This window comes from Verticillium nonalfalfae, assembly GCF_003724135.2.
Source record: "Verticillium nonalfalfae strain VnAa140/NRRL 66861 chromosome Unknown scaffold_78, whole genome shotgun sequence".
NCBI classification, from domain to species: Eukaryota; Fungi; Ascomycota; class Sordariomycetes; order Glomerellales; family Plectosphaerellaceae; genus Verticillium; species Verticillium nonalfalfae.
In genome coordinates, this window is record NW_021167303.1 from 85,494 (window position 1) to 100,396 (window position 14,903).

Sequence of the window (14,903 nt, forward strand, 5' to 3'; positions counted from 1 at the left end):
ATCGACCCTTTGGTGAAATATTTGAGCAGCTGGAGCATAAGGGCTTGAACTCGCGTCGCTCTTCTCCTGCGTATCATATTCGCTGGACGTCAAGTCTTCTGGACACGGCTCAAAGAGAAGACTTGCAGGCGGATTCCTTCCACCAGAGTCCGACAACTGCGACGTTTCAATATCATTTATGTGCGACTCCGCGAGATTTTCTTCAATGCGACGCCATATCATGCTAGCTGTACTGCTAGTGTTTGAAAGATTGCTCTCCTGGCGTACCTCTCCTCCAGTTTTGTTCAGGGCGATAATCGGCTTCCCTGGTGACGATGTTTCAGGACCATCACTGGCTGAGGATGCATCGGAAAGCTGCATTCTTGACCGGCTCTGTGTGAGAAATAACAGGCCGGCGCTCTCGTCAATAGGCGTGACAGTACGTCGGTTCTGGTCTATTGATGCAGCAATCCCCATGCGACTGCTTTCAGGGTAGTTCATATCTAAATGAGCTGCAGGTCTTCCTGGGTGATTAAGATTACCCGAACTGAACTGCTTAGAAAGCGATGCGAAGGAATCACTGCCAGAGCCGGAGTGCCAGAAACCCGGTGGCGCCTCGTCAGGCATGATTGACCGACGACAGTCTTCTTCCTGAGGTGTGTCATCAAAGAACCCTTTGTTAAAAGGGGGGATCGTAGCGCCTGCTTCGGTTTCTGTACACTTCGAGCAGCCTTCGTTGTGGGAGCCGGGCAGCAAGCCTTCACCGCGATGTCGTAAAGCATGATGGAGATAATCTATCATGCCCCGATCGCCAGACATTTGCATCAAGGCAATGTTCCGTTCGCGTCGTCTCTCTTTTGTCTGCCAAGGCATATCGGGTGGCTTATAAGGCTGATTACGCCGGAAATGACTTGGCGTGAGTTCGACGGCCTCTAGGTTCCCCACGAGCAACGGCGTGGATGCTCGAAGTCCGTGACCTGGATGCCCTAAGGGCGGAATTTCCAAGCGTAGAGCGTAAGATTGACTCCAATCTTCGGCTTGCTTTATATCGGCAGGCGGAGAGGGTGTTCGACAAATCTGACTGAAGTCACGAAATTCGGCTTGTTCGCCTGGACTCAGAGCCCGGGACACAGTCTGTAGCGATTGAGACTTGCCAGACATGACGTTGTTACTAATATTATGGTGGAAATACTTGATGTTTGAGGGTCACCAGGACCGAATCGAATAACACAAGAATGATATGAGTCAAGGGAAGTCTACACTTCTCTACGAAGGCTATCGAGTTTCTATACTTGACCAAAGTCTCGCATACCGACTTAATTCACAGCGAGTGATAGTGAACTAGCGACCTTGTGCCGCTTACGTTGAATGTGTAATAAATTCAGAGGATTTGAAAGTGAATCCAGTGCAACTGAGAAACATAGATTAGAGGTGATGTATGCCCCAGTGTGAAAAACCCGATGATATATATCATGACCAAAGATTTCGGCCATGGACGTTGTTGACCAATTGGGATGAATCTTAGTGCCGGTATCAGATTAGCAGGACAGCAAGGTGGCCATCAGCTATCGTTTGGTAGCTCAGATGTATACTAATTAACAGGCGCAATGAAACGTACAATGGCAATGTTCAGAGTTACTGCATGATCTTTGAAAACAACTGAGTAAGCCCCCAAGGCACCTACCTGGTACAAGAACAAAGACTTGTGCTTTAAGCTCCATGATGAGTTCGCATTATGCGAAGACTCGCTTGGTTCATGGCGAATTCAGTAACATATCGCTGGCTGCTACCAAGGTTCACGTGGCATAAGATGAAAAGAACAAAAATTGTTGTTCTTCAGAAATCAGTACTATGCTGTCAGTGCGTGGTATAGAGCAGCAGAATGCAGAGGTCTTGCACAAGGTCCGAAGGCAATTATAATATAGGTAGGGGGTCGGAATACATCTGGATTCTGGCCCTCCGCAGTCATTATATATATGTTTCTCGTAACCCTTAGCCCCTGACCGACCGCCCTGCTTAGTAGCTCCGTAGGGCCACCTGGCATATCCACTATGAACATGCGCATCAGTCACTGTGGAGATATGAATAGGTGTACGTCTGAAACACCCATGATTGGAATGGAAATGAATAGGTCGTGTTTAACTTTGCCGTTGCGAAGAAGCTCTATGTCATACATTCAGTCAGGGACAGAAACGACGGACAATTTATTGAAGCGCTGCCAGCAGCGCTTATGAATAGAACCTAAACCCAAACACATCACTCCCGAAACCTAAGCTATGCGCAAAATAAGAAACCAAAGCAATAAGAATCTGTCTTCTTGCCATCAAAAATCATACCTTGACCATCTGAAAGAAACCATTTCCGTCTTATCCTCGGGAGTAAATGGCGCGATTAGCCTCAGGGACTGAAAGACCCCGATCCGGAGCTCCTATCCACAGACTTTCCCTTCAGAAGACCAGTCACGCGTCTGATGAACTCCGGCCGCTTCTTGTGTACCTTCCTTTTTCGCTGTTGATCCGCCAGAGCGTGAAGCCGACGCATCTCTTGATCCAACTTGTTGAGGAATGGCTTGTTGTCGGGTGAGATCATCCTGTACCAAGCTTCAAAAAAAGATTCGTAGTTTTGGCATCGGGCTTTTTCAGGCTCGTAGTCCCCAAAGCCAGCCTGTTCCTTCCGTTTGAAGAAGTCGTCCAGGCCCCGATACATCCTCTGCATGATTTTGGTCTCAGAAGCCGGGTTCTTTGCGTCACTGCTTTCGAGTACAATGTTGTGGCAACATTCGGCGTAGTCATGAATGTCGCGGCCGGCGAAAAAGTCCATGGTCGTGTACTGGTCTGTCATGAGGTCGGAGACCGAAAGCTGGCACTCGCAAATGGGTTCATGGGCACTGCAATCGCGCATCGCATCGCGTATGCTTTCCAAGCGGTCAAGCACTTCCGACTGTTCGCGATACAACCGTTGTGTAAGCGCGGGGCCCATAAGCTTCCCGGACGCCACATCTTGACGAAGATTCGCCAGGCCTTGGACTGCCTGGCAGGCTAGAAGGGTGCGCAGTCCAACACGGACCTCCATCTCAGCTAGACACACTGTAGTGCGGGCCACAGTCTTCAACAGCGCATCATTGATCAAGTCTAGTGTCTCAGGCTGTTCGTCGTTGAAGTTGCTGGCCATTGAAGTCTTCGTCACAGCTGTGAAGAGCATGGAATCGCGCTTATCCATGCAGTGAGAAGGTTGTTGCTGGAAGATTGGGCGGTTGGACGTCTTTCCAGAAAGGCCGGAGTAGACAGATTGAAGGGGGCCTGGCCTCCGGGCGGAGAGGGGTGTGCTGACGGGCGATCCAGGGACCGAATCTTGTCGCGAGGTATCGATGGAACCAGAATTCCGCGACTTCCATCGATTCGCGAACGAGCCGCCTGACCGTCGGGTTGAAGCACTCGAGTTGATGCTAGGTCCCGCCGGACTTCCAGGCTCAGGTTCATAGTCAGGTCCCGAAGAGCCTTGAGCTTCAGCTTGCCACGTATTCTGGCTTGTGGGGCTGAGCTCTTCCTCGAAGGCGAACTTGCGCGAGTTGTTAACCATGTTGACTACTGGGTGTCGGCTCTCTCCAAGTTTGATGTAGCTTTTGATCTATTTCTTTTCGGTACGTTGTTGAATGTTTGCGTAGGGTTGGATCTGTCTGTGAGAGGCCTGCCCAAAAGCTGGCCATATTTAAAGAATATATCACGCATGAGAACATAACTCCAGATCAAAAACCTGGCAACTATTCTCAGGCAGATATCCATGTACCCTTTCACGGACATTGGTCCAGGCCAGTAGATCTCGTTTGTTCCCAAACACTGTGAAGTTCGGCTGTGGGCAGCAACTTGTAAGCCACCTGTACATTACATTATGACCCTCAAGACAATGGAGTGTGTCTAATCACAATCGCGGAGCAAAAGACCTGTTCTGCGACCTAAAGGGAACTGCAGGGAAAGTCGCGCAAATGGAAGCCAACCATTCTTGCTGGCGAGTAAAGCGGTGTCAGTCTTTCCGACGAGCCAACCTTGTGGCTCTAATGAGGCCAATTGATCAAAAAAAGTGTTACTGTACGCTACTGACAGGACCGCATCTGGTTATCACTTCCCAAGATCTTCTGTAGCCTTACCGATGCACAGTGATTCGGACAAAGAAAATATGTTCAAAGAGGTGCCGGGCTAGGCCTTTGTCGTCCAGCGATACTTGAAAACTCGAAAATAGTAAAATTGATGATGGTTGTATTGGTGCATACATTTGGTTTACCCCACGAAGGCCGAGATGGAGTGCTGGTATCACCACGTCACTCAGATCGATGTAGCTTCAGCCGTTGCCGCCGCTGGGACAGTTTCTGGTTTCCGACCATATGCCACGTGGCTGGCGTCGTGCGACGTCAGTAAGTTTCCTGAATATTTGCAATATTCGAGACTTACACGGGCCAGTAGGCATGTATTCTGGGATCGCGCATCTCCCTGCGTACATTGACACAGAAAGCTAAGGTTTCCTCCATAGTCCAGTTCAGGCCTCTTGTCAATAGCGCCATGGACAGGCCTTCCAAACCGGCGTCAAGGGCAGCCAATGACCACATGCCCATTTCCTTGAAGCGCTTGTTCTTTGGCCAAGTATTCGTGGGCCACTTGAAGTCGCGGTCGACGCAATCAACAAAGCCTACCTTTCGCATGATGGTGCTGTAATTGTAGACCTGGTCAACGGGACGCCCTAAATTGCCACTGGCCTCAACGAGGAGATTGCACCAGCGAAGGAGTGCCGAGTCTCTGGGTATCGTGTTGTCGTCAGTTCCAACGGGGAACGCTCCGTCCTGAATCTCGAAGTAACCACCAGGTTCAAGTTGACTGCGGTGAGATCTATTCAGTACAGACTCGTACCTCTGATGGGCATCACACCTACTCGTAAACCTTCTGAAGGACGGGCTCCCAGTCGGGAAAACTGCCGGACAGCGAGCGGCAGAAAATGAAATCGAACTTGTGAGCCCAAGTCCACTCCTTTTCTAGATCGTCAATTTCGAATCGAACATTGGGTGGTACGAAGTTAGGTTGGATAGGACTCAGGTCCACCCCAATGACTTCGGCCTCGGGATGCGCATCAGCGTAGTCGACAGCCCAGACGCCTGTGCCAGTGCCCATGTCGAGAACACGTTTTGCGCCATTGTTCTTGGGACACAACGCGAGGCGATAGTCGTAAGTAAGGAAGTTGAGATTATGGACTATATCAAGACGTTCGCTTTCTTGCTAAAAGAGGGTTAACCTTCACCATCAAGTAGGACAAGGTGAGATCCACAGCTCGGGGAGCCGGCCGGGATAATGGCCTCTCGTACCCGCCGACAGCGTGTATTCATGGATCATGGGTCAAGAGCGATACCACTTCTTATCAACAGGGGAACGCGACTTGCCTCGTCATTTGGTAGCACGTATTCTATTGGACATTTCAATCAGCTGATTTATGTCATGGTTGAGAGTATACCTACTTCCTGCGCTCAGTGAATGGTAAGTTCTTCCATTTTCTGTTTGGAACTCGAGGATGCTCGATCGCAAGGAAGCGGTCGACTCCGGGGGCTATTGACAGGCAAAGTAAGCGAATTTGCGAAGATACTGACGGGTCGCACGCGGATCTGAGACGCAGTACGGATCCGAATGCCCATGATCATCCATACACACGTACCACTTCGTATGTCGAGTCGGCATCGCCATCATCGTTAGGTCCATGTCGCACATCGGGCACCTTTCTTCTTGATCAGTATTTTGCCCTTGAGAGCTGTTCCACCTGAGCTGGCCTCACAATTACCACCTCGTGCACTGGCTCCGCTTGTGTTGATGCTGGCGCTGCTATTTCCGCAGCTTGTGAGGTCGGGCTGTCGGCCATCTCTTGGGCTACTTTGGCTGTTTTCGAGGTGACTCGAGTAGACGACGACGGCCGAAATAAAGTCAAGTAGGTTGGTGAGAACAACCCGCGCATGGACTGAGGGGTATGCCGGCTTCGCTAAATGGACTCTTGATCACGCAGCTCAAGAGTGTTATTTTGAGCGAAGGTTGGGGTTCATCTGTGCCCCTGGCCATGCCCAATGGAGTGCTAAACGGATTTTCTACTCAAATCTGAACTAGCTGCAGCAGCTGCAAGCAGTTAACTACGACGCTAGATCCTACTGAGCCCCCCAATTCGACAGTGCACTCGGCGCAGCCCTCAGGGGTCACCATGCCCTTCATTCAACGATTTGCTAGCGTACGATCTTCGTCACTCATTGTCCTGCATGCCCAACTGCACAGCACCCTGAAACATCCAATGAAGCCAGCGCTAAATATTGCCAAGACAGGAGAGGATCCAGCAGCCGCGGCATCTTGATCTGGTCAGAAACCAGCTGGCCTATTATAAGTACAGCGATGCGGGTCTGTTTATTTCTCGTCACTCGCGTCGCCTGATTCGTTGTCTTGTCAACACGGATGACACTTAATATGCAGTTGGGTCGCCCACATGCATGCTGGCTATGTGACCAACAGTTTGGCCTCACACGCTCTGTTGTAACTGCTACACGAAAACGAGTAGCGTGAGAGTGTAAGTATCAGATCATCAATACTGAGGACCATCTGATGTCGCCATTTCCATTGGCGCGCCTTGACGTTCCTCTTCGAGAAAGGTCTTCCGACTAAATCGATCTCGATCGAGTTTTGTTCATGACGACAGTCTCTGGACACAAATTGGTGTGCGGCAAAGAGTGCATCCCATGAAAGCGATTCGCAACATTGCTTCGTGATCAAACTCTCCATGACAACCAAAATTTTCATGCAGAGCAGAGGTTGGCGGAAACCCTCGCGCACGCACAAAATTCAGTAAAATGTCAAAAATATTGGTTGCAAGGTCCAACCAGGAATCGAACCTGGGCTGGCGGAATCAGAATCCGCAGTCATAACCATTACTGGATAGGGGTTAGTGGATCATGCTGTTGAAGACGGCGGGCGACTGAGACGTACGACCATTAGACCACTTTCTGGCTGGGTGGAAGCCAGCGTTCTTCGCTATCCTCATCTTTGCACATTGATAGCTCCACGAGATCACAAATCACTCGAAGTGCTCGCGAATTGCCAAACCAAGATCGAGCAGAGTGTTTCGCCCGCGTGGTAATCCAATGTTGAATGATGAAAGAAAAGATCTATCACGATGATCCCACGTCGCTCCCCGGCATGTTCCCAGTGACGCGAGAAGCCGGTTTCTACATATACTGACCTTGAGGCTAGCCGCTTTGTTCATAGGAGAAGACGTAATATCTTTCATTAGCATACATGAATTCCTTGAAAGGATTCTTTCGAAAGGAACCCTTTCAAAGCATTCGAAGATGTCGAATGGAACTGTACACTGCTCCTAGCAACTGTAAAACGTTAGCATATCCTATTCAGCTGTCCAGTCTAATTCGACAGAGACTGGAATCCCCGAGCTGATGATGGGATCTGAAGTCATGATCTCTAAAGTTCTTGGGTTTCAGATGGCTTTGGTTGACCCCTTTTGCATGCGACTCCCTTAAAATCTGTTGAGGTGTTTTCAGCCTTTGTTATGTCTTGGAATCCGTTGGGGAAAGTGCTTCACAGGATAGTACAAGTCCGGACTGCAAAGCGAGCGTTTGCATTGGTCGGAATCTGCACTCAAGGGAACCATACTCGTCTCACTAGCCAAAGTAAGGTACATTGGGTCTCACGTGCGTGTTTTGCCATTCCCCAATGTTGTCATGGGTACGCAGGCAATCAGCAGTCGCAACACGTGGGCGCAGCTTCCCCAGATCATCGAAGACGGCATTCAAGGAGGCACCTGCGGAGCCAAGAGACAGGGGGCTAGATAGGGGCTGGGAACTCAGGGGCGCTTATACAACAGCTGCGAAGGCCCTAACCCATGCGCCTTCGCACCCTCTTCACTCTGCTCGTGCCCACGCTCTGCCACAATATCGTATGTCCATGGACACTTGCAGCCATTGCTTCACAATCCCGACGATAGTAAATTTCGGATTGGTGGTCAGGCTCCCAACTTGACTGACAGGCATGGAGTTGATGTAGGTCTCAGTATTTACTTCTTCCGCAGGAAATAGCAGTGCAGGTGTTTTCTTTCCCCTGTACGTACCTGCATATCTCGGTATCAGAAATTCGTGTGGAAAAATTGAGCTGTGTTGTACGTCAATGTAAAGAATAGACTTCCTCGTGCGTCCCTGTTTGCATGTAATACTGTGCTTTTCTTAAACGTTCATTCTCCGCAATAAGTCTCCGATTGCCCTTACCACCATCAACTCGATAGTCTGGCGCTTAAAGTTTTCTGAGTCGTCAGTATTTATCCAAGTGCCCACGCGCTGTCTTTGCCGTTCATCTACCTTGGTAGATACGCACTATTCAGCCCAAAGAGAGCTGGGCATTCCGTGGTCCGCTTCCATACGCGAAGTCGCAAGCGCCCACGACACTGATTTGTACGAAGCCATTGACAAATGCCGTCCGACCTGATCGACACTTCCCTATTTTGATCTTCATCTTCGACATCCATAGAGCCGTGCCTCGTCTACCTCACAGGATGGTGTAGGTTAGAAGCGATAACGAGCTGAGCCGGTTCATGTCAATTCCGACAATATCAAGCGGATGATTAGACACTGCCCTGCCCGTGCATTTCTCCGGGCGCCCTTTGGCCTTCTCTCAAGAGGGAAATCCTCTCACTTTCCAAGGAAGAGTCGGCACCAACATGGCAAGCGCCGGAGTCCCGTCAAGCCGAAGGTCTCTTTCTTTGACCCAGTTGGAGGGACATTCCCCACATGACTCCGTTATGGACTCAATGTCTCACCTGGCCGCTTGTCCACTACGCCACGGGCATATGAGCTGGGTGTCAATGACGCTTCCCCAGATTGCGATCATGGTAGGCCGCCGTCCGGCACATTCCCAATCCGTGCCTAGGGAGAGGATGCAGCCAATGGTAGACGAGGTGAATCAAATACCGCTGTTGTGCCGTCCAGTGCCGCCTCCACGGATCACTCGTATCCGGCGCTAGTACCTGGACCCCTGGCCCGGTCTGGCAAGCAACAGTAGACTGAACATCAAACCCTGGCTAATGCAGGTTGGAATTAGGCATTTGGTCGTACAAGTCCGCTTCGAGACTCGGGTGTCTCCAAAATCTTGCTCTGTCTTGGGCGAGCTAACGTGATCGCAAATCAGTCTGAGAGCCTGACCGGCGTTGAGCTGGACTCATAAACAACACGTTGCTCGCCTTCCTTCTGAGAGACCGCTCCTTCACTACGCCCTACATCTCCTCCTCTGCTTACCTCAGTGTCCATTTCTCAAGCCGTTCAAAATGCACAGCAAGACAATCGCGCTCGCCATGGCCGCTGCTAGCAGCGTTGCTGCTCAGCGACCCACAGACACCCCCATCTGTGATTACTACACAACAGCTCTGCTCAAGGAAAACACGGCAGAGAACCAGTATACTCTACTGACGCTTCTCGTTAACACAGTGGTCATTGGAAACTGTGAGCCTTCTTTGTGCCTTCACCTACAGATATCTGATAGCTGATATGTATAGACACCGAGCCAAACACTGGCGTCGCGGTCCCTGGAATCTTGGCCAAGGGAGACTTTATGGGTACCTCTGTGAACCTCTTGCCTTACTTCAATGGCGATCTCGCCTCTACAAACCGTGGTGGTGATAAGGGCGAGTCTGTTAACTTCCTCGACGGCGGTGGTGCCGCTCCCCTGATGGAGAACAAGCCTGCCAACTCGGAGAAGTCGAGGCAACAGTAAGTCAAGTCCTCGCCCAACTTCTACACACCCGCCATTTCTGACAAGTGGGTGTTTCAGCTTCCTCCTCACGCATCTCTATCAGTTCTTTGGTTCACTTCTCGGCTGCTCCAAGTACTCAATGCCCGGCTTCCCCGCCTATGGAGGTGATGCCTCTATGTACGAGGTGCACAAGTTCATGGATCTCGACCCTTCTGAGATGGGCTACTTCATTCAGCAAGTTGCCTTAGCCGCTGAATCCTTCGGTGTCGCCAAGGATGACATCACTGCTGTTGGCAAGGCCCTGACCGACCTTTTCAACTTCAAGTGCTTGCCCGCTGCCGAGGTCATCCCAGGCCAAGGCAAGCAGCTACAGTCGATCTGCATCGCTGAGGATTGTCCTGAAGCCAAGGATGCCCAGTGCGACCTGTACAAGGGTGCTGTAGCCCCCGAGCCCGCTCACGGTGGCAGCAACGCTACTATGACCTCGTCTACTCCCACCAGCGGCGCAACGGGCCAGCCTACGACTGTTCCCACTGATATTCCCGGTGGCGCCGCGTCCAACTCCATCAGTCTGATCGCTCTCGCCGGAGCCTTCGTTGCATTCATGATTTGAATCTAAGATGGAAAACATTTGGCTAGGAACACATCGAGTACTGGATACTGTGTATACATCTAATAATCAACCATTATCTATTGAAAATCGAGCCTCTGGTTCTCGTAGCTCTTTGGTAATGAATAAGTAGACATAGTGTTCATCTTGAAAACTTTCAGACTGTGTGTCAAAACCACGTAATGTACACTATTCCAATGTGCTGAGGGTTAGCTACGTGAGACGGAAGCGTGACCGGACCTGTTCAAGGGAATCAATATGTTCCACAACACCTCAACAGCACTTAGATGGCAGCGAGAATGAACTTCGCGGTATTGGAAGCCGTAATGCATTGCAAACTACATCTACATAAACAGCTTGTGTTAGGCCAGAGCGGTCTTTGCACCTTCCGGGTCGTGTGCTTCGACTTCAATCTCAACTTTGAGATTCGGGCTTGAAAGTCCAGCGACTACTAGTCCGGTGAGAATGGGGGAATGATTAGGCATCCACTTCCGTGTCAGGTCGACGTAGGCAGCAATCGACTCGGGACTGAACTCGAGAACATAAAGTCGCACCTTGAACACCTGAGACCACCCTTGACCACCCGCGTCACGTAAGTTGACATCGACGTTCTTGAACGCATTCTCCAGTTGGGAACTAAATTCGTCCGGCACTTCGCCCGTGATATGATCCCAACCGCCTAGAGCAATGAGTCGTGTGTTTATGATAGTGTTGACAGCAGCGTACTTACACTGTCCGGAGCATTCGATGCGATCATTGATACGCACGGCTTGTTTGTAGTTTATTTGTTCGCGGAGACGAACTCCATGGCCGGCATATGAATAGTACTTCAGTTGTGACATGGCTGAGATAACCAGAACGGCGGAGACTCGGTGATGGTAAACCTCAGTGAAGCCGAGGATTGAAAAATGTGTGGAAAGTGTCGCACTGCGAGGTAAATATCACGTCGATGAGGACGAAGAATTACATTCTTGGAACGTGCGGAATCGGTGCTTTTGTAGCTTTGCCAAGCTTCACATCGTCATCTACTACATCTTCAGACACGATGGTCGCCGACGATGATGCCGGACATGGTGGGGTCCCGGTGCGGGCGGCTGGTGTCGGTCGGGTTGAATGGCATCCGGCGCCTAACTCGAAGAGGAAAATGCAGGCCTTGTAGGATCGGAGTAATGAATGACCAACATCACGCGCATTTGCCGCATTGGGCCACATTGGCTGCTTACGAAGACCCCTCGACAAGAATGCCGAAGCCCGTCAGCATTGGCGGCGCGGAATCAGTGGTTAGTGATCACAGATTGCAGCAAGGTTGTCTGCAAGTGTCGGATCATCTTCGCAGGGAGATCGCTTCCTGGCTCCCACCACGAAGCAACCGGGATAAGGTGCCACAATCATGCCCAGTTTGCGCATGCTGGCTTCGCGTTCTTTTCCCCGGCTCTTTTCGTGTCCATGGACGTACCTCACGGACTCAAGCTTGCGTAGGCAAAGCACCTGGTATGTGATTCTGTCACATTTCCATGATTAATATCAGAGCCTTTGCTTTGCTTTGCTTCGGGATATATTCTGTGGCAGCAAGCTGTTTCCTTCAGAGCTGCTCATGTCATTTTCAAAGCGTGATGTTTACAATATGTATGGCCATCCGCTTCACTGCATCGAGTCCGCCGAACCCTGGGCAGTTAGTCAATTTGGTTCGGCCCCTTGGCAAACCTGCTCTGCCACTGTCAGGAGCCCCCCGCGGAGCCACAACACAAGGGGCTAGCCAGGGGCTAAAGACTACGAGAATGTGTATATAATAGCTGCCGACGGCCGCACTAGTTGCGGTTGGCCAGAATTACGATGTACATGTATTCCGACCCCCTACCTATGTTTTATTGACCTGGGACCACGTGGAAGACCTCTTCACTTTGCTCTCAATCAATCACTAACAGCCACAGAGCAAGCTATGAGCTAGCGCAATATTCGGGTCAGAAAAAGTCAGCGCTTGATATAAAGCAGAGTCAAGAGGTCCTCCACACGTGTTCCACAGGCAGTAGGATGTAGGGAGGGGTTCATAATACATCTGAGTTCTGGCCCTCCTTAGCTTGGAGGGCCCCCCTCAGTCCATATACACATTCTCGTAGTTCTTTAGCCCCTTATAAGCCCCCGTGTTCAGTGGCTTCGCAGGGCTACCTGGCAGAAAGTCTACGGATAGGCTTCAGAAATGGTTTCTTACAGGCCATTATGAGAATGACGAACACTGCAGACTGTCTAGATCAAGAATCAACAAGAAGCAGCGGGTCTTCGAAAGACGGTTAAAGTTCGGATCTTGATTGTGTTTTGACAGCATACTCAGCTGTCTTTGGACGACCGCGCTCTGATAGATGGCAATGGCGTGACGCTGTCTAGAATAACTTAAGAGAACACCTTCTGGCCTGACTACTTACAATCTTTCTCTTGACCGCTGTCGGAGGATTCATGGCATCCACAGCCCGGAACCTGCCGCCTTATATGAATGAGCTGCTGGACTATTGTGCTGCAAATGTTGTCGCCGCGTCAGGCCTCCAATTCTTCCCAAGAATGTCGATTGATCCCACAAAAAGTATTCTTTACGGCCATGTGAGGCACATTCCCAGGTGCGTCGGAGAGCTCGGATGTACGAACAAAGAAGGCAGTGATGAATGTGGAACTGGATCACGCCGACATGAGTCCGTATATGGCGAGTCAACATGCTGGACAGCAGAAACCACCGAATGAAGCGAGGCCAGAATTTATGTGCCCCATCGCGCATCGCAACCGCGACTTGCAAGGCCTATGCCCTCGTACCGAAACAGACATGGTAGCGTACCCACTTCACAATCAAGGATCCGATGAACAGGCCGGCAAACTCGGGTTTTTAAGAGCTGAAGTTGCTAGCCCAACGGTGTGGTGGATCCCCAGGATGTGGGATCAAGCATGTCCGTCTTAATTTGCTAAGGGTATCTTCGACTGGCGCAGTGTACACTGCAAAGAATTATAAATGACTTTCTACATGCTGTCGGGGCAAGGCGGAAATGCTCATAGGACTGTTGGAGGTCTTCTTTCGGTCATTGCAGCTTCGCAAGGCTCTCAGCTGAAACTTAGAAGCCCCGATCCTATCTGAAATGGCATGACAAACGAATTGGAGATGGTCGCGCACGCATCAGATCATGGACCTCGGGGCCGAAGCCAGATTCCCGCGCACTAAACACTGGAAGACTACCTACGTTTCCGGCGCCAGCGAGTCAAGCCAGTCCATGATGGGGCCTGTTTGCCCCACATGCCAGCATCGGTGACTGCGGCTGCCACTGGGTCGCAGGTCAGGTGCTGTTCTTCATTCTGTAAGTGGCTTGAAGCAAGGAGGCGACATTCGGATGTCACTTACCACGAAAGCAGAGGTGAGGTTCCGTGTGATGGCTTGCTGTCCAATTCCTGGCTCATCGTGTGACACCGTGATCCCCATTTCCCGCGTGTCGCCCGACAACAACACGCTGTCAGCTGTAGAGCTCTGAGCCCAGTACTTTGCTTCGCCAGTTAGTAAGTTGACAGCGGAACATGTGTTTCCATCCAGCAGAAAAGCTAAACTACCCGAACCACAGAGCGTTCATCGTGTCTCTTGTGTCTCTAGTCCACCGAGGGGCTATAACGCAGATATTTTGTCAATCTATCCATGCTGTGGGGTATGTATGCAAATGGGCGATAGCCAGGTTTTTCAGAGTCCGGGCGAGGGGACAAGGTGCGCCACGCACCAAAGCTGAACATTAGCTATGTACGTTGGAGTGTGTGTTACTGCATTCCGGTCTACACCGGGCCCTCGGAGGTAGCGCAAAGTGTGGACGAACGTGCACCAGAGCTGTTGCTGTTGAGGCACGATTAATCTCTCTGCACGCCTACACTCTATGCACGTAGAGTCCATATCTCTCCCCCATTGGTATAGGTTCTTGGATTCGCCTCGCCTCAACACATGAGGCGCACCAGCCAGGAAGAACCGAACGAGGCAAAAATTGGCACCAGGATCCAAGCTGATACGTATTAGAGGGCTGACGCACAGGAAGAGATGGCTGACATCTCAACTTGGCTTCGCTCCAGGCGAATAGCTGCATCCATGTCACCACGTCACCTGCCGGCACTGCGAAAGCAACATGGCTTGTAAGGCGTCGACTATGCAGATACTCGTTCCAATCGCCAGCGCTCTAGCCCCGCAAGATCGCCACGACTACCCCACATGAACCTCCGCGAGGCACACCAAGCCTCAACGGCACCAATGAGTCGACGATGTGCACCATGTCTGGTGTTTTACCGATAGTTAGCGTGCATGACAAGCTTTCAAGCCGTTAGCGTGCTTAACAAGCTTTCAAGCCGCCCGCTAAGTATTGTTGGTGGTGGCATTCACTTGGCCAGTGGCATTCACCTGGCAGTAGGACTCACTCGATCAGCGGTAGGTATTCACCTGGTGCCACATGGATCGTGCACCCAGTGCCTTCCAAAGCGTAGTGCCAGACATCCTGCCTGCCCTACAGCAGATACACACCTTGCTTCTGCACTTGACCTCCTCCAACAGT

At 50.9% G+C, this 14,903-nt stretch overlaps 4 protein-coding genes across 4 annotated transcripts; 1 reads left to right on the forward strand and 3 right to left on the reverse strand.

Moving 5' to 3' along the window:
• Window positions 1-2,376: 2,376 nt before the first annotated feature.
• D7B24_008559 (uncharacterized protein) lies at window positions 2,377-3,558 on the reverse strand (the record flags this gene model as incomplete). Its single annotated transcript, XM_028642645.1, has 1 exon — window positions 2,377-3,558. One exon carries the CDS (start codon window positions 3,556-3,558, stop codon window positions 2,377-2,379), a length of 1,182 nt encoding a protein of 393 aa, XP_028493579.1.
• A 740-nt stretch (window positions 3,559-4,298) lies between these two features.
• Window positions 4,299-5,871, reverse strand: D7B24_008560 (uncharacterized protein; the record flags this gene model as incomplete). Its single annotated transcript, XM_028642646.1, has 7 exons — window positions 4,299-4,368; window positions 4,425-4,844; window positions 4,900-5,240; window positions 5,402-5,424; window positions 5,477-5,564; window positions 5,671-5,730; window positions 5,788-5,871. The coding sequence occupies 7 exons, from the start codon at window positions 5,869-5,871 to the stop codon at window positions 4,299-4,301; spliced, it is 1,086 nt and encodes a 361-aa protein (XP_028493580.1).
• Window positions 5,872-8,841: 2,970 nt separating this feature from the next.
• Window positions 8,842-10,353, forward strand: D7B24_008561 (uncharacterized protein; the record flags this gene model as incomplete). Its single annotated transcript, XM_028642647.1, has 4 exons — window positions 8,842-8,883; window positions 9,307-9,490; window positions 9,544-9,757; window positions 9,819-10,353. 4 exons carry the CDS (start codon window positions 8,842-8,844, stop codon window positions 10,351-10,353), a joined length of 975 nt encoding a protein of 324 aa, XP_028493581.1.
• A 359-nt stretch (window positions 10,354-10,712) lies between these two features.
• D7B24_008562 (uncharacterized protein) lies at window positions 10,713-11,192 on the reverse strand (the record flags this gene model as incomplete). Its single annotated transcript, XM_028642648.1, has 2 exons — window positions 10,713-11,029; window positions 11,081-11,192. The coding sequence occupies 2 exons, from the start codon at window positions 11,190-11,192 to the stop codon at window positions 10,713-10,715; spliced, it is 429 nt and encodes a 142-aa protein (XP_028493582.1).
• Window positions 11,193-14,903: the final 3,711 nt, after the last annotated feature.